This window comes from Ochlerotatus camptorhynchus, unplaced genomic scaffold (genome assembly GCF_037179485.1).
Source record: "Ochlerotatus camptorhynchus isolate MF236.1 unplaced genomic scaffold, CSIRO-AGI_Acam_v1.1 ptg000010l, whole genome shotgun sequence".
Lineage (NCBI taxonomy): Eukaryota > Metazoa > Arthropoda > Insecta > Diptera > Culicidae > Ochlerotatus > Ochlerotatus camptorhynchus.
In genome coordinates, this window is record NW_027040502.1 from 2,812,832 (window position 1) to 2,832,257 (window position 19,426).

Here is a 19,426-nt window from a genome sequence, read left to right on the forward strand (position 1 = left end):
AATCGATGGAACCCGCATTCCAGAACACGTTGACGTTGGGTATCTAATGTGCAGAACCCGGCCCTATTACCATAGAGGTAACTCTAAGACCAGAAGGTCCCAAAGAAACGAGCTCAACTTTTTGGCTCAGCTCTGGTACTATCTTCAGTCCCAAGCTAATCGATGCACCCTTCGAAAAATAGGAAAATCCACGAACCCCTCATTTTATCTGCCAAACTTTCATGGCAAATCATAACAAACATTGTGTAGTACTAGAATTTCGACTAGAATGGGGTACGTTAATCGATTTGCTTAGGACCAATAGGCTAGTCAAGTAGTGAGCCAATTTAAAATCGTTAGCTTCCACCGGTTGCTATTACCATCTATTACCCAGGACCAATGCTCTGTTTCCACTGCTTCGCTTTCGGGCACACAAGCCAACGATTTCAGCAAGCAGATAAGACATGTGGCCAATGCGCTAAAAACACATTACTGTTCAGGGAGAAAGCTGTTCAGCCATATCGTTCTGTCCCAGGTGTAACACGAATGATCATTCCATAGCTAGTCGGAACTGCCCGGTTTATAAGACGAAAGACGCAATACAACGGATTTTCGAGGTGGCCACCGGAGAGAAATCCTTCGCTGGAGTCACCAACAGGAGTAAAGATTCCGATTTCGCTGACCTCTCAACTAAATTTGACCTTCTCCTCAGCCAAATGGAGGAAAAGGATCGCAAGATTGCAGAATTGGAGGCAAAGAACCAAAGTTCTTCAACCACTAGCAAAACGCATATTGATTAACTCCGACAGATGATCGTGAACTTGCAAACCGAGGTACGACGTAAAGACGAAAGTATTCATGCCCTAGAATCAGCCCTGAAACCGGAAAATCGGTTGAACATCATACTGAAACACGGGACCATCGAAGACTTCGCTGGTTCGTCTAGTCCGTCCTTCGTATCGATGGCTCAGACAACTTTGCCAGCAGCGGGGCCAGTTCTGGCTGCTTCTGCTGGTGGAGTTCTGCTGGGGTCCACCATTTTCCCCTCAACACTGATAAACATCAACACATCAGCCAAGTCAGTCATTGGACCCGGACAAAAGTCGCGGGTCACTACTGGTGAAGAACGGCCTGTGACCGTCTGTCCGTTATCCAGATCTCCATTCCTTTCGGTGATCCAGACAACGCTACCGGAATCACTCCTGACAACTTCTGCCGTTGATGAATTGTTGGAGTCTATCCATGCTCCAATTCTGCCAGCTCCAAACGGCTCCACACCAGACAAGTGCAACTGCCCTCACTGTCCACTAGTCCTATCGGCCCCGGTAGAACCCGCAGCACTACTTTAGCGATCCAATGGAACATGAACGGATTTTTTAACAATCTTGGGGACTTGGAAGTTTTGGTTCATAATATCTCGCCCAGGATTCTGGCTCTCCATGAGACCCACAGAGTCATCATAAGGTCGCTAGACCGCACGCTTGCAGGCAAATTCCGGTGGATCAACAATTGCAGCCAAAGCAATTTTTATCACTCGGTTGCCCTCGGAATTGCTGATGGCATTCCGTTCATTCCTATTGACCTTAATACCGACCTCCCAATCGTAGGAGATAAAGTGGAATCCCCATTCCCGGTCTCAGTCAGCAACCTCTACCTACCAAACGGGAAAATTCCAGACATACTACACAAACTTCAACGAGTTTTGGGCCCAATTGATGGCCCTCTTATACTCCTCGGCGATAAATTTTTTTTTCAAAATTTCGTTTCGTTTTCTTAGCCCTATGTTCAGAAGTTCTGGTCGAAGCAGATCCTCGATGGACAGCCTTTGCCAGCCGCCGAGTATCGTCGTAGTCCTCTGCTGTATGGAAGCCCATGCGTGCGCCACGCGGGGGCAGGCGCTGAACTTGTGCTGCAATGTTTCAACCGTAGCGTGCAGTGCACGGAGCTCTCGCCGTCGCCGTCTTCATCAACCTTCTATGCTCCGTCTTCTCGTTGATCAGCATATACAAGCTGCTCCGATGGCTTGATGACAGTTGTTTCGACCCGATATTCGTCCATATATGTCTCCAGTTTGATCCAGGATATTTTCTCTCGACCCGTGGTATATCTGTCCGCTCCAGAAGAACACGATGAATTTGGTCGCTGAAGGGGTGTTCCCGGATACGTGGGGGAGAAGTGGAATTTGTTGGGCTAATATTTTAAGGCAAGGAAGATCTGCGGGAGGAGGAATTGCTTGGTTCAGAAGGGTCTGATAGTAGGGAAGGGAGCCACTATTCTGTAAGTGACGGTTCACCAGAAGCGCTTTGCATTTGAGTGCCGGTAGCTGCAACTTTAGTCCGCCAGATGCTTTGTCTCGTGCCAATTGTTCCATAGGAACCCCCGCCGGTTGGCCGCGCCACAAGAAGGAACCCATGGTTGCTGTGATTTTCGCTGTGTGGACACAATATGGTAGAAGGATTGATGCCACGTACCAAATCCTTGCCGTGACATAGTTATTTAGCAAAATAACCTTCTGTTGAAGGTTAAGTCCCCTCGTCGAGTGTAGCCACAAATGTTGAGCAAATTTGGTAACTTGAGCATCCCAATTAATCTTAGTCATTGCGCGGATTGAGTTAGTGAAATAAATGCCAAGAATCTTCACCGTTTCTACTGTTTGCAACCATGGCACATTCAGTGCATCTCCATCAATGAGCCCGACGTTGATTGCAACAGTTTTCAATCTATTGAGCTTTGCGCCGGCGGCACATTCAAAACGTCCGAACAGGTCATTGATGCGCTCAATCACGCGTGTATTGGTAACTATAACAGACACATCATCTGCGTAAGCCACCACGAGATCGGGGCCAACGAGTCGCTCCAGTTGTTGCAGAAACGGATGAAGGTAGATGACGAACAGTATCATAGACAAAGGGTCCCCCTGGCGAACCGAACGTTCGATGGCGAAGCTCTGCGAGAGATGCCCGTTGACCAGCAGGCGAGACGAAGATTGTCCGGCAATACGAGCCAGTAAACCGACGAAGGCTGGGTTTATCCCCAACTGCCGCATCGTCCAATAGAGAAATGAGTGGGACACTCGATCGAAAGCGTGATCGAGATCGTAGCTTATTAGTTTCCCTCTCCGCTTCCTCGCTATCAGCTCTGCAATGCGATCCTTCAGAGAAAGAGTTGCTTGAAAAATTGAGTGCCCTTCGTTAGAGCACTTCTGCGCATCGCTCAAAACCGGGTACGACCTCAACACAATCTCCAAACGAGATTTGAGTATACGGCTGAGGATTTTGTAGTCTGCGTTTAGAAGGCTGATCGGTCGGTATCCTCGTGCCGTGTTTACAGTTCCTCTCTTTCGTACAAGTACGATCACTCCGTTGACGAACTCAGCGGGGAGCTCCGTGGTCATAGCTTCGTTCAAAACGAGATTTAACTCTCGGTGGATGACATCGAACGTACGCGTTGGTACAATTCGACGGGAAGCCCGTCGCTGCCAGCAGCCTTTCTTTTAGCCGATGTGCGAATAGATGACATTATTTCTGCTGTTGTTATTTCAGCCATACACGCCTCGTTTCGCTCGTCGCTTTCTGGAATCACTCGTTCGCAGTGGAAAGAAGATTGTGCCTCCTCGCTCTCGTCAGACGCTGTGTAAAGCTCCCTGAAGTAGTTTAGCAGGTGGTTTTCAATTGTTTCGGAGCTGTTTAGAGTCTCGCCGTTCTCGATACCCAGCTCTGTTATGACGGTTTTTTTCCTTCGCCTCTCGCCAAGCTGGAACGTGCTGATATTTTCCCCTGTGATGAATGTATCGTTGATACGCATAAAGTGCTGGGAAAACATTCTCTGGTGAGTAAGCATCTGCGCTTTCACACGATTGATCGTAGCCAACAGCGTTGGATTTTGGTAATAGTTGTCATATGCTTGCCGAAGCTGCGAATACAAACGTTGGTGTTCAGCATGAACCACCGAAAAAAAGAAAGAATTTTCGGTTTAGCGCATGATATCCACCACGTTATCCAATTTGGAAAGTTCCGTCGCTGTTGGGTTACATATTGCCATCTAATCTGGAACTCTTCGATGTTCTCTGCAGTGAGAATATGGGGACGAAGGGACCAGTAACCGCGGCCAGGTTCGCGTCCGAGGCTAGGGAGGCATATTCTTGCGGTAAGCGCTTTGTGGTTTGTAAAAGAGCATACATGCGTGGCTGCACTCAGGAGATACGTGCATAGACCATTGCTGAAGTGTATGCGGTCGAGCCTGGAGACCGAGTTGTGCGTTACGTATGTGGAGGAGGGGGTCGTGGGGTACAACTTAACCCAAACATCGTTGAGTTGTAGCTGCTGTACCGTGGCCTGGAGAGCGGGCTGCTGTTGAAGCCCGACAAGTCACATGATCGTAGCACACAGTTAAAATCTCCGGCAAGTATTAGATGTTCGGTGTTGTGCCGAAGATAAAAGGCGACGGTATTATTAAAAAAGCGTTCTTGCTCGGCACGCATTGCTGTTCCCGACGGTGCATATACGTTTGCCAATGTGGTGTTTTCAACCCGCAGAGCAACGAGCCTGCCATCCAAGCTCGGAAAACCAAACGTATTCTTTTAGCGCTATTGCAGTCCCCCTTCTCGAATGATCGACATTTGCGACAACGTTATAGCCAGGAATCGAGAGCTGCTCGTTCTCTACTTCTTGCAGAAACACGATGTCAAGCTCCATCGTTCTGATAAAAGTTCGGAAGGCGTTGAGTTTTGTTTCGTTGGTGATCGTGTTTATATTGATAGTACACTGAGGCAAATAGACTTAAGAATTTCATAAGTTTCAACTTATGAACGACAAATTTGAATTTCATAAGCGTGACTTATGAAAGATTTTTGTCTAACATAGCGTAGCTCTTATAACCTTTTAGCCGTTCCATTTTCTTAAGCGTTGAAAGACGAGTGGTCAACACACGAGCTCCGTTATCTCAACGTCCATGGTTCGGTTCCAGTCTGCTCTGGTTTATTATTTTTTTGTCAACATTATTTTTCATAAGGCAATTGAATGAAATTCATACTGATTTCTTGTGGCTAAAATTCATAAGTGTTTCTTATGGAATTCTTACGTTTTTTTGCCTGCGTGTAGCGATGTTGTAGCTGGCGATTGGATTCACGATTGGTTTTCCAGATCCCGCTCGTCATCGATACCATCTCGTCGCTTTCTGGTTCTAGGGCGTCCTCTAGACGACACTGCCGAGTCGTCTGTCTCGTTGCCATCGGACTTCCCACCATCAGGGGGCTGTTGACCGGACGTGTTGGACAGCGACCTTTTCTCCGGCGGCTGTTTTGGACCCGATACGGGTATGATGGGGAGAGTGAGTGGAGGAAATTGTGTATCCGACTGCGTGTTAATTGGTTTTTGTGTAACCGATAACAACTGCTGTCTGAAAAGTTGGATTTTGGCTCCGTGGCTTCGCATTTGGTTTGGTTGGTGTTGGTGCAGGCTGCTTTGTCGCATCGGCATACGACTTCTGCACTAGCAGCTTTTTGTTCTGCACTCAGGTGGCGCCGATGTGGCTGAAATCCCGGCAGTGTCGACAAGTTTGACGTTGACCAAAATAGGATAGCAACGTCGATTCCCTGTCGATAGTGACCCACGACTCGATGTTGTGTTTCACGATCATCTTGGCAATCCGAACACCAGTGGAAATGCCCGGAAAGTACAAATCACCTCCGCACATGTGTTCGCGAACTGAGATGACGTCACCGTACGCGGACAGGAATTTGATGATGGCTTCGTCCGATACGTCCTCAGACAGATCGTACAGCTTCACCTCCACTGGTTATTCGCAGCGGAACCGTCTTCCCCTCACCCACTTGCACTTCGTGTTTTCCGTCGTGTTCTTCGCACACTTTTTGTGCCAGCTCCAGGTCGACGACCTTCACGAAGGCACACCCGAGACTTCTGCTACACTGTATTCTCAGCACTTCACCGGGCTTTAAACCCAACATGGTTCCAACAAAGTTTTGCACTTTTGCATAGTCCGGTTTTTTCGGCAACATCGCATAAACTATGCGGAATGTGTTCGCGCGACGCGCCATCGTGGAGTCGTAGTACGCGGGAACACGCTACGGCTCGGCGATGGAAAAACGATGCGCGACAAATGATATATAGCTTGAGATCGACTTCCAGAAATAGCAATAGCGTAAGTACGTCTGCTTGGCTCGGAAGTTGAGCGCTCACTAGCATTGAAGAACTTATGGAGATCATTTCTGAGGCCGCAAAAATTTTCATTCCAAAGACCAGTTCAAACCCCGGCCGGAAACCCTTACACTGGTGGTGTGTATATTATACTATTTCCATGTGTTTGACCGATGGGATCGCTGCAAAACAACGACAGCTCGCTTACATAATCTGACTGCACTATTTACTTAGGATGCATAACGGCGCCGGTGGTGTAGTGGTAAGCGTGATTACCTCTCACCCTAGCAGGCCTGGGTTCAATCCCAGTCAGCGCCGCCGGGATGTTCTGAGGCATAACATCTCTGATCACGCCTTCCTTCGGATGGGAAGTAAAGCCGTTGGTCCCCGGTTCATGAGTTGATGAGTCGATAGGTAGGGTCCAGGTGTGGGAGCTGCCTTCCTGGCACGTCGGTAGCATTGGTGCTCAGCACGGAAAACAAGATCGACGGAAAAAAACAAACCAAAGGATAAAAAAATACTTAGGATGCATATGCGCTCGAGTAGGATAAACACGCCCACACGCCGCATATCTCTGCATGTCGATTAAGATTACTTTTCGCTCTTTGTTCATCCTTCACGAAGGATAATAACAAAGACATCAAATTAACAAGATATCCCACTAATCAATTCCTCATACAAGGCATATAATTACCACCCGAATGTGATCGCAGCGCCACCTGTTGAGTGCACATTGAAGCTGTTGGGAGTTCCCCGCCAACTTTACCACCTGGGCTCAATAACTGACAGTTGTCAGCATGACAGCTGTCAATGCGGGCGTTGATGATCAGCCGAGGAAAGAGGACGATATCATCCTCGATCATCATTATATTGCGATAGCAAGATTCTTACTGGTTTGTGATTGTTCCGATTTTCAATCATTACCACTTTATACGCAACAGGAATACTTGAGAAAACCATCACACATCCAAGCGCGCATCAAGATGTGCTTGTAATATGTTTTACTTTTGAGCGAAAGAGTTTCCAATATACCACCGGTATCAGTAAGATGCAAATCTCTAATAATAATTGTTGATTTGCGGAGCTGGTGCTCAAAAAAATCTTAATAAGCATAGAAGTAAACATGGGAAAAGGATTCACTCTCTCTAAAGAATTATTCCAACACCCCAGCCACTGGAAATGCAACGTATTGAAATCATTGCTGAACGTAATCAAATATGCCGTCTTCTTTGGCCAACGCAGCATGCAGTCTATTCAAAAATTACGTTGGAATAATCATTACTTTCCTATTTTATAACGTAGGAAGTATTTGTCAACGTCGGTGATAGCAAATGCAAACGGAAGAAGCCGAAGCTGAATGATGACGATAAGTGATGACACCGCTTCGTGTTTTGATTTGCGCTGTACCGTCCGCTCAGTTGTGTGGGTTCGTACATGTATAGATGTTGGTGTGCGTGTTTTCTTCCAACGCTGCAGTTCAACGTTGTCTCGTCACAAACCGTTTGGCGCTGTTATCTGTCTCTATAAATTCCAAAGAGTGAAGGGGGTCTGATAATAATCTTATGTTCGAATTCTTATTTGTAGACCCATATCGGATCTGAGTTACAAAAAGCAATAAATTCATTAGCATATTGAGAAATCCCGGTTCCGAAAAGGACCTAGAGAACCTCTGATCTAGGAGAGAAAACTTCTCTCCTTAACTGGAGAAAAAAGTAGCTGCTAGCATCAAAAACAGTGTCTGAACAAGAAAGCGAAAGACTCCCTCTAACCGGAGAAGAAAGTAGCTTTTGGCCGCGACACTGACGCTACCTTCTACTGCGGGTAGAATTGCACTCATTGCTTCATCCTCCTTCCCGGGTGACACGTGGCATATATTTTCACCGGAAATTGTAGATATGACTAAAGCACAGACAAACAGATATAACACATTGAATATTTTTTTTAATATAAAACATCCTCGCTAAAACAATACCGCCATGTGTTGAGCATACACTGAGCGAATTTACCATGTCGTCATTGCATGATTAATCATTCAGAGCTATACGATTTCTTTAACATCGAAAATAATATGAGATACCCGATTGACTGATAATTGACATTAAATGGGATGATTCATCATACATATCATAAAAGAAAATAACATCAACCACTTAATGAAGTACCGTTCAAATTTTGAAAGGTATTAACAAAAAAAGAATTCAAGAACATAAATGAAGTAAAATCATCCAAGTTAGCCCCATGACGAAAATCATACAACAACTGTCATGCGATTCATTTTCATATCGTTCCAGTTTCCCATTGCAATGCGTTTGCGTTTTGGCTTCGCCATTTTATATTCGCAGCTTGGATGAACGCGCACTGAGCAAAGGGGCATCATTGGTGGCTCCCATCGAAAAATTGGTGAAAATTAGTGTAAAACTGTCGCAAAGTGGTGCAAAATTACTGACGAAAGCCGCGAGAAGCCGAGTGTGACCGCAGAAAAGGTGCGTTTCCGATCGGGGAAGGATTGTGCGAAAGATTCTTTCGGGCTGCTGCTGCCGCAGTGCTAGCCTTTCTTCGCTGTTTTTTGGCTGGTCATTTTTTTTTTCCTATCCGTGAGCTTCCGAGAGTGTGCGTGGGGTTTCGTCCGACGGACGGACGGAACAAGATAAAAAGCAGCTAGAAGCTAACAAGCAATTCCGATCGCCTGCCTTGATGCTGCTGCTGGATTGTTGTCCGGTGCAAGGTGTGGTGCGGGTTTTTTTTTCTGTCGGAAAGGAACTGTTGTAGGACGAGAGACCACCGAAGAATTTGGAATAACACTATCCGGCGGACGGGAAGACCAGCCAGGAGACCGGTAAGTGATGATGATCTTTTTGTTTGTGGTGGAGTGTGGGTGGTGTAAGAGGTGAGGAATAGGAGGAGGAGGAGATGGAAGATGCAACATTAGCAATTATTATCTCGAAGAGAAATGGAACCATCTATGGCATATAATATGATAAGCATTTCAGTGTTATAGAGCAATGTAAACAAAGAGACTTGATGTTTTATTATCGGTTAGTGTTGTGCGAGCAACCGACAGGAAGAAAAATATTTCCAATTCTCTAACATTTATTTCACGGGATGTTAAAAAATCCCTTCGGGAAGAATTAATAAGAAATACATACATTAGTTTGGGCTTGGGCTATAAGCTACAATTCGTGTGTATCTTTATGTTTAGGATACTTGTTAGATGTGTTTGTTTTTTTTTTAATATACGAGTTTATGTTGATGGCTACTTACGTTTACTGTTCTTCTAGTAATAAATCTGTCCGTACTCGCAACAATCCGTACTATTTATGTGTAGCTGTGGGAAATTTTTATGGTTAGGTTAAACTGTGCATGATTTGCCTTTTGATTTTTTACCTGCCTTTTGTCTTTTGTGTAGTTAGTAGTATAGTTTGTAAGTAGTTCATAAGTTTGCAAAACACCGCCCTAGTATTTAATCTAGATTTATGTAGGAGTAATTAATTTTTAAACAAAGTTGTTCCTCTTTCACAAAAAACCTCACCTATCCACATGGAAGTTGTTCACTCTTTTGCCCTACCAAGAAAAACTTCCACATCATCGCGTTTGACAGCTGGAAACCACGGTCGGAGTTGGATTCTGGTGGCGAGGTTTTTGTGGTGGATTCTGCTACCGAGGTTGTTGTGGTAGGAGAGGTGCGTCACAAGGCACAGGGTTGTGACACTCCCCCTCGGTACGCCGCTGTTGTTCGAGTGGCTTACCACCGTTTGCACCGACGTCTAGCACCGCAATCTTGGTCGCTGGTCTCTCCAGAAGTCCGCTCGACGTCTGAACGGTCACGCGCCGAACCTGTCCGTCGGTTGCCTGAACTGCCTTGACCACGCGTCCTCGCGGCCAACAGTTTCTCGGAAGCTTGGAGTCAGCTATCAACACCAGATCACCTTCCTGGATAGGTTTTACCGGTTGAAACCACTTTGTCTTGCGTGTCAACGTAGGCAAGTACTCGTCAATCCACTTCTTCCAGAAGTTGTCGGCGTATACCTGGGCCATCTTCCACGATCGCTTCAGCACAGTGGGACTGTCGTCGAAAATGATTGGGGGCTTACTCCCATCCGAAGAACCTAACAGAAAGTGGTTCGGTGTTAAGGGGGGGTCAGTGTCATTATCTAGAGGTATGTCAGTGAGCGGTCTTGTGTTCAATATCATCTCGATCTCCATTAACATGGAACGAAGAATTTCATCCGAAGGCAAACGCGGGGGGTCGAAATCGTTCATGGTCTTCTTGACAGACTGGATCAGGCGCTCCCAGCATCCACCAAAATGTGGAGCGGTCGGAGGGTTGAACGTCCACTTGGTGTTAAGACCGACGAACTCGACCATCAGTTTCTTCTCGTCGACGAGTTTCAGAGCTTCGCGCAGCTCCCTCGAGGCTCCGATGAAGTTCGTTCCTCGATCGCTAATCATCTCGAGCGGTGGACCCCTTCTAGCAATAAAATTGCGTAGCGCTAGGATGCAAGAGTCTGTCGTCAGCGAATGTGCTATTTCAATGTGCACGCCTCTGCTTGTCATACAGGTGAGAAGTACTCCCCATCTTTTCTCGGTACGTCTGCCGACTATCACTGGCATCGGCCCGAAATAGTCGACTCCGGTGTAAGAAAACGGTCGCTGGAATGGTGCCAACCGGGCAGCTGGGAGGTTCCCCATTGCTGGAGGCCTGGGACTCGCTTGCCGAATTTTGCAACGCTGACAATTTCTGCGAACTCGTTCGAACTCTGTACGGAGACGGGGAATGTTGTACTTTAGTCGAATCTGGTTCAGCGCAGTGTGGTGATTCTGGTGACGGTATCTAGCGTGGTAGTCGCCGAGCACTAGATCGGATACGTAGTTGCGCCTGGGCAGAAGGATCGGATTCTTGGTAGATTCATCTACATACTCGCAAGCATCGATACGTCCACGCATCCGTAGAACACCGTGCTCATCGATGACTGGGCTGAGCTTATATAGCGGGCTAGTCTTCGGCAAGGTACGCTCCCATGGCTGCACCCCTGGGTTACTGCTGCAGATCAGTTGGATTTCGTCCGGGTAAGCTTGCTGTTGAACTTGTCGATAGATGATGCTCTCGGCACGATTCAACTCCTCCTGCGTTAGCGGACCAAGTTCTGTGGCCGTTCTATTGATATGCTTACGAAGATTCACCACAAAGCGATGAACGTATGCAACTGTCCTCAACAGCCGTTTCCATTTGGAGAAGCGTTCAAAATATAACAAAGGTTCGGTAATTGTATGATGAAGAACGCTGAGACGGATTTCTTCCGTGGTTGATCCTTGATCTCCGCCGTCGCCAGGCCATTCACTTTCAGGCTCCCACAAAAAATCGGGACCACGGAACCAACGACTGTTTGGCTGAAAGTCTGGCAACCGTGCCCACTTCGTCCCATCGTCAGCTACGTTCTTTCTGGTCGGAATCCATCTCCACTCGTTTACTTGTGTTGTATCTAGTAGCTCGCTGATCCTGAATGCCACAAATTGGCTGTAGCGTCGGTGATCAGAACGGAGCCAACATACCACATCCCTGGAGTCGGTCCAGAAAACCCGTCGCGATATTTTCATTCGGTGTGAGTTAGTGATACATTCAGCTAGACGAGCGCCTATTACGGCCGCTTGCAATTCAAGTCGCGGAATCGAGAGGAATTTCAAAGGGGCCACCTTTGTTTTTGAGCCAACCAGCGCGCACTCCGTATTTCCTTTTTCTTCGAACCTGAAGTAAGCCACGGCAGCCATTCCGTTTTCGCTCGCATCGCAGAAAATATGCAATTCCACGGTATTCGTAGATTCAGCAGACGTCGCATTGCGGTAACAGCGAGGTACGCTCACTTGTCGGACGTTCGGCAACGCTTCTACCCAGGTTATCCATCTTTCGGCTAGCTTCCCGTTGATTTCATCATCCCAGCCGCATCCGGCACGCCAGATTTCCTGCAGTAGGATCTTCAAGTAGATGAGGAAATTGGAGATGAGTCCCATAGGATCGTAAATCGCCATCAACATACGCAGGACTTCTCGTTTGGTAGGCATCCTGCTTCCGGAAAGCAACTCCACGTTGTGCTTCGGTGAGATTCGGAACGTAAACGAATCGGTGGCAGTATCCCACCACATGCCTAGCACCTTTTCTGTTGCCATGTCCGCACAAAGGCTCATGTCCTTCTCTGTGGTACTGGTTTCGTGTAAACGCTTGACGACTGCTGATGAATTCGACAACCAGTTACGTATTTCGAAGCCACCCTGTGAGTGAATGGATCGGACTTCGCTCGCTAATTTCACCGCTTCCTCTTCAGTCTCAACGCTGGCCAACATGTCATCGACGTAGTGTTCGTGTTTGATGCACTCGACTGCCCTTGGATAATCTTCCACGAATCTGTCCGCATTCTGGTTCTTAACGTAGTGCGCGCAACTCGGTGAACATGCTGCACCGAACGTCATTACTTGCACCACGTACACCTCCGGTTCTTCATCAGGATCTCCGCTGATCCACAATATCATCTGGCTTCGTTGGTCTTGCTTTTTCATCCTGACTTGAAAGAACATTTCTCGGATGTCTCCCACAACTGCGACGCGGAATTCTCGGAACTTGAAGAGAACGCTAAGCAACGACACCAACTGATCTGGTCCCGTAAGGAGAAATGAGTTCAAAGAGACACCGTTAACTCTCGCTGCCGCATCGAACACGATACGTATCTTCCCTGGTTTGTTCGGGTTGATTACCGGGAAAATTGGCAAGTACCAGTCATTCGAATGCTTCTGCGATTTCTCCGCCGTTGAAAGCCGCCGAATGTAGCCCTTCTCTTCATATTCAGCCATCTTCGTTCGCACTGCCGCACCCAGCTCGAGGTCTCGCTTCATCCGCTTCTGCAGACAGTCCAACCGCTTCAGCGCCATTGCCTTATTGTTTGGCAACTGCACTTGATCGTACCGCCACAATAATCCGGTTTCGTAGCGCTCTCCAGTGAAACGCGTTTCGGATGATAGGATCTGCATCGCTCGTTCCTCGTCCTTTGAGAGTAACGGTTTAGATGATCCGGAGATTCCCAAGGAATCGATCGAGAAGTATTTCTTAAGAGCCACGTTCAATTGCGTTTCCTCGTCCTTAACGCATGGACAAATGTGGAAACTATGATAGCCACTATAGTCAGCGGTCGATGCACCGGATGCCATCTCACACCGTCCGTAAACCAGCCATCCGAGTCGGGTTTTGGATACTATCGGTTCGTTTTCACCTCCTTCGATGCTTCTCAAGGCGTGTCCTAGCCGACAGTTGTTCATTCCGATTAGGATTCTGGGGGAAACTCTGTCGTAAGATTCCAGGGGTAACCCAGTCAGGTAGTTGTACTTAGTTGTCAACTGTGACACTAGCATCGACTGCTTTGGTAGAGAAAGATCCCGAACCGTGTGAACCTCAGGGAGCTCGAAGATTTGTTTGGCGCCGTGCGTACCAGAAATCTTCAGCGCTAGGACAACCGACTCTTCTTCCTTCCGCTGATGGCCACCTGTCCAGCTGAGACACAACGGATGAGATGTGCCTTTGAGCCCGAGTTCTTTCATGAGACTATGCTCCATTAACGTTGCCGACGATCCGTCGTCAAGGAAAGCAAAGGTTGTCAGCTGCTTCTCCTTGCCATAAATTGTCACAGGCACGTATCTGAAAAGAATCTTTGCTGACGGCTTCGAATGTGTGTTGCAGCTCTCCGGTGGACTTCCGCTTGGTGACGATTCAGGAACGGTGGGTTTGCTGTAACGTTTATCATCGTGTAGTAATTTACTGTGCATGAACGAGCAGCCGTTCCTCCCGCATGGTGATTTGATCTGGCAGGCGCCGAAATGCTTCCGTAGACATTTTCTACAAAGCTTCTGCTCCTTGACGATAGTCCACCGAGATCCGACATCCATATCGAGGAACTTCTGACACGTTTCAGGACCGCTACATTGTTCCGAACAAACAGCACACCTCTTCAGTGCAACTGCTGGGCGATCTTTCGAAGCGGCATCCTTGACTGCGTAGCTATCGGTATGAACGTTGACGTAATTCTCTTCTTTCCGGTTGCGTCTTTCAGGTTTGGGACCACTGATGGAAGGTATCGTGACAATGCTCGCTGCTTCGACTAAATTCCCCAGCCAATCTCCAAAATCCGACAGTGTGACTCCGTTCAACTGCTGACGGTGGTACGCCCAGTTCAATCTGATAGCGGGTGGCAATTTCTCTGTTAACTCTTGGAGCAGGGCTACGTTACACAGATACTCGTCCAGACCTGACGCAGTAATGGCGGCACAGACATTTTGCACTGCTACTCCGAAGTCTATAAGTGTATTAAGCTTCTCCGCCTTCGGTGCTGGCATTTCACGAACCTTGTTGACCAATGAGTGGATGATGATCTCTGGCCTTCCGAATAGGGTTTTCAGCGTCGAGATCACACCTGGTAAATTCGTAGGATGAAGCAACCGGCAGCGCACCGCTTCCAATGCTCTTCCCTTCAAGCTTTTCTGAAGACGCAGAAGATTTTCCTCATCGCTGAACCCACATATTCTAGTCGAGTTCTCGTAACTTGCTAGGAAGAGCGGCCACTCCTCTGGATTCCCGGAAAAGTTTGGAAGTTCCTTGGTTACCGCTTGACGTGCTGAAACTTGGCTTTGGCTAAGCGATGGGATGCCGAAGAGACTGCTCCTAGTTGGTTGGTACGCCGTCGTCTGAGGATTCAAACCGAAACCTCCAGCTGCTCCTCCGTCGACATTCGCGTACCGTTGTAGTAGTACACTTCGTTCATCTAGATGCTTCCTTTCCAATGCCTGCCTCTCTTGTAGTAGCTGCAACTCTTGCGCTAGATCGGTGCCTTCCTGGTTCACGGTGATTTGTGGAGGAGGATTCCCAGTCGAACTCGCTCTCGGCACTCCATCAAGTTGATTAACGGACGTACTTGAACCTCCAGCCTGCAGGGATTGATTGCCAGTCGAACTCGCTGTTGAACCGCTACCACTAACACCAGTTGATCGCAGTTGGTTTCTCATCAAATCTCGCACACGTTGCTCCGTATTTTTCAGCTCCTGGTCGTATTTCTTCTGTTGATCTCTGAGCTCCTTCAGACGCTGGTCGTCTTTGTCCTTCATCATACGTTCGAACTCCTTCAGCCTTTTCTGCATCGCCGCTAACTGCTTCTGCAACAGATCATCCCGACTAGTCTCCGGCAGCTTGTTGACATTCGACTTTGGTATCGCTCCCCCCGTGGCCACTGGTGTAGATGTGCCGGTTGGGACTTCAGCTGCTGTAACTAGACATTTTTCGCAGCTCCAATCCCGTTCCTCAACATTCGAATCCACACTGACACACGCGAAATGGTACCACTGTTCACAGGTATCACAAGCAACCATTCGACTATCGTCTGGCTTCTTACAGATACCGCAGCTTGTTCCTACCGGCGGATTATTTACCGGAGAAGTTCCCCGCTTCTGACTTTCTGACCGTTTTGACATACTGACCACCGCCCAAAGCCCCCGATCGATAAACGGATTTTTTAATTTGTTGTGCGAGCAACCGACAGGAAGAAAAATATTTCCAATTCTCTAACATTTATTTCACGGGATGTTAAAAAATCCCTTCGGGAAGAATTAATAAGAAATACATACATTAGTTTGGGCTTGGGCTATAAGCTACAATTCGTGTGTATCTTTATGTTTAGGATACTTGTTAGATGTGTTTGTTTTTTTTTTAATATACGAGTTTATGTTGATGGCTACTTACGTTTACTGTTCTTCTAGTAATAAATCTGTCCGTACTCGCAACAATCCGTACTATTTATGTGTAGCTGTGGGAAATTTTTATGGTTAGGTTAAACTGTGCATGATTTGCCTTTTGATTTTTTACCTGCCTTTTGTCTTTTGTGTAGTTAGTAGTATAGTTTGTAAGTAGTTCATAAGTTTGCAAAACACCGCCCTAGTATTTAATCTAGATTTATGTAGGAGTAATTAATTTTTAAACAAAGTTGTTCCTCTTTCACAAAAAACCTCACCTATCCACATGGAAGTTGTTCACTCTTTTGCCCTACCAAGAAAAACTTCCACATCATCGCGTTTGACAGCTGGAAACCACGGTCGGAGTTGGATTCTGGTGGCGAGGTTTTTGTGGTGGATTCTGCTACCGAGGTTGTTGTGGTAGGAGAGGTGCGTCACAAGGCACAGGGTTGTGACAGTTAGTATGAACATTTTTTTTCGTTATTTACAATCAATTCATTATTGATAGCATAAAAATTAAACTAGATAGAGCTAGAATAAGGGCCTTACAGCTTATGTAGACAATAACTTCTCTCCATGATTATTTCTAGGAATTCAAGACACGCCCACGCAAACCAACGTAACTAACGGGTAGGAGAAGTCTTCTTCTACCTAATATTTGAGATTATTTATTCTGTAAATTGTATGGCCTAATTAATTGCCTTTCCGTCTGTTTTTTTTTTTTCAACATATTTTTGCTCAATGTACGTTTTAATGGAAACCTTCTATTAAGATCTCCTGGAAACCTTCTATTCAGATCTCCTGAAAGCCTAGATTTAAAATCTCAAAATTGAGCTGAAATACGAATTATTAGTACTGCTTAGTCCTGTGCGCCGCCGCCGCCAGCTCTTTTTCATACGCCGCCGCCGCCGACGATTTCGAGTCGGCGCGCCGCCGAGACAATTTTTCATACGCCGATGACGATTGTGCTTGTTAGATTTTTTTTTTAATGAAAATGCAATTACCTCGATTCCCGATACCTACACACCAAAAAATTCTGAATTTTACTGGCGATGTAAACATCCATGCATGCAAACATTCGTACATGTAAACTTCCTTTTCACGTAAACTAGCAGCTTGCAAGAAATGTTGCAAACAAAAGTGGACAGTTGCATACAATATATGGAATATTGCATGACATGTCTCATAAATTTACGCGATCTTTAATCTAAACTTGTACGATATATGACGCTCCATTTATGTGCATCATAGTAACGGAAATTTACACTACTTTTTTTAGCTGTGTTTGTTGCATATCATATTCAATAACTGCAAAGTATGCACATAAAGCAAAACAATATTAATATCGAAATTCGTTGAAATGTTCATTTTTAGACAATGATTTTAAATCGATTTAAATAATTTTTACGTATTGTGCATTGTAAGAATTTTTTTTATTAATTAGCTATGCGCAAACATTTATGAAACTACGTATTATTTTCGGTGCACTTATTCCTTTTGAGCCAAGGAATAAGTGCCCAGAATATACAATAAAAAAATTAACCCATAGTTTTATAAGCGTTTGTGCAAAACTTACACAATGCGCGTAGCATTTACTATATTAGTTGAACGCAAACACTTATACTTATACGGATCTACAATAAATATATTTGGTGCCTTCAGGCCACTTACTCACTGGCTCATAAGAAATAAGTGCGCCCAAGACACTAAAAAGATTTGATGTAGTACCGTAGTTTTATAAGCGTTTGCGCACAAATAATAAATAAAATTTGTCTTGTGATGCGCAATAACTTTACTTCAATTATATTGATGTGCACTTGCTTACCCTCCACCAAGGCTATCGCGCCAAAAATAAAACGTCAAAGTTTATCATAGCAAATCCGTACGCTTTGGAAGTGTACGCAAGTGGAGCCATTTAAAGTTTAGTTTTTATACTGCTAAGAAAAATGTCTGGCAATCTGCACAAAATATCGTTGTCTTTCCTTTCTGTTGACACCAGTCATAGCAGCGAAAAATCAAGTGCAAGTTGGAATTACTTTGGGAAGCTAATGCATGAAAAGAATCGACGAAATACTCACATCATTCCGGAAAAGGTGTACCGTAAAACGGGGTATCTTTGATAATGCGGGTAATTTTGATAGTATAATGTAAAGATTAAATTTACTCGCTGCGCTTTTTCCTAATTAGAAACATTGGTTCCATATTGTAGCTTAGGGTATTTTCGTTGATATCATATATAGTTTTTATATAGTATGTGTTACATATTTAACAAACATATTAAAAAACAATTTTCGTGTTTTTCGCCAGTTTAAAAAAGCACTCAAACCATCACTTATGAAATGTATCTCCGATATAGCCATCACAAATTCAACGTTATATTCTTATTGCTTATGATATTTTCTGATTATATAGGGGAATTTACGTATTCTTGGCAACCTAAGCAGCAACCTTCTTTCTATAGCCTTTTTCTCTAAGGAACGCACACATATGCAGTATTGGTTTGTTTACAATTTTTTGCTGCCAGCTGCTCTAACTTTTTACAAAGCTCCAATCTTCTCTAGTGAGAGCGAGTATTGTCGGCAACCAGTTTTTCTTCGGCAACCGTTCTATTTGAACTGCATGTAAATCTGCTGTTCTATTATCGGCAACTCGAAATCAGCTACAATTTGTAGTGCGTGTGTTGCATTTCAAGAAAACCTTGCTAGATTGCTTTTTCTCAGTGGTAAAAATATAGTCAAAGTGAAGCTGAAAGCATAAAGAATCGTTTGCATGCATTCAGCGAAGTGTTTTCGTAAGAAAATCCAGTGAAAATAGTGTTTCAATTTGGGTTGCCGAACATAGTCTGGCATGCCGAAGCCGTCATTTTCCCTACTCATTCAAAGTTTCATATTTAAAGAACTTGAGTGTCACTCATTTTTTTTTCTACATTCATCGAGCATTATCAAAGTAAACCAAACTCATGAAACTGAAGTTCGGTCACAAAACTAAAAAAATGGTGCAAATACTTTAATTCCCGTTAAACATATTACTAACGAATTGACTCTTGAATCCTCAGTACTTGTTTTAAAAATATAAAATTTGAAAAACATTCATTGCTCTAAAAATTATTTAGAATATACCTTAAAAAACTATCAATGTTACCCCGTTTTACGGTACTGCAAAAATCATGTTACAAAATAACTCCCACACTAATGTATGAAGTAACTAATCAGAAATATAAATGAAATATAATCGGTTCAAGTGACTTTTCGTTTAAGTTAAAAATTTTAATGCGATATTTTTACGGACACCATAGTGGCACGCCGATACACGCCGCCGCCGCCGCCACCGATCAAGCCCAACGGCGTCACGCCGGGACGCCGCCGCCGCCGGCACATAAATGATTCCTACGCCGCCGCCGCCGATGGTATGACCGGCGCACAGGTCTAGTACTGCTGATTGTAAAATTTAACATATTTGTAGTTCTGTGGCGAGCGTTTCAGCTCAATTGATCTTAAGAGAGTCAAGTTACGACTTTTCAAAGTTGTATGAAA

At 45.4% G+C, this 19,426-nt stretch overlaps 2 protein-coding genes across 2 annotated transcripts in view; both read right to left on the bottom strand.

Annotated features, from left to right (window-relative positions):
- Nucleotides 1-19,426, bottom strand: part of amrt (amaretto) — a 47,367-nt gene that overhangs the window by 16,686 nt on the left and 11,255 nt on the right. The window lies entirely within an intron of this gene.
- On the bottom strand, nt 9,789-15,635 carry LOC135699384 (uncharacterized). The gene has a single exon (XM_065219633.1). The coding sequence runs from the start codon at nt 15,633-15,635 to the stop codon at nt 9,789-9,791; it is 5,847 nt and encodes a 1,948-aa protein (XP_065075705.1).

What these genes read in the sequence shown, in the direction of transcription:
- LOC135699384 (XM_065219633.1), bottom strand. Translation starts at nt 15,635, where the DNA reads ATGTCAAAACGGTCAGAAAGTCAGAAGCGGGGAACTTCTCCGGTAAAT.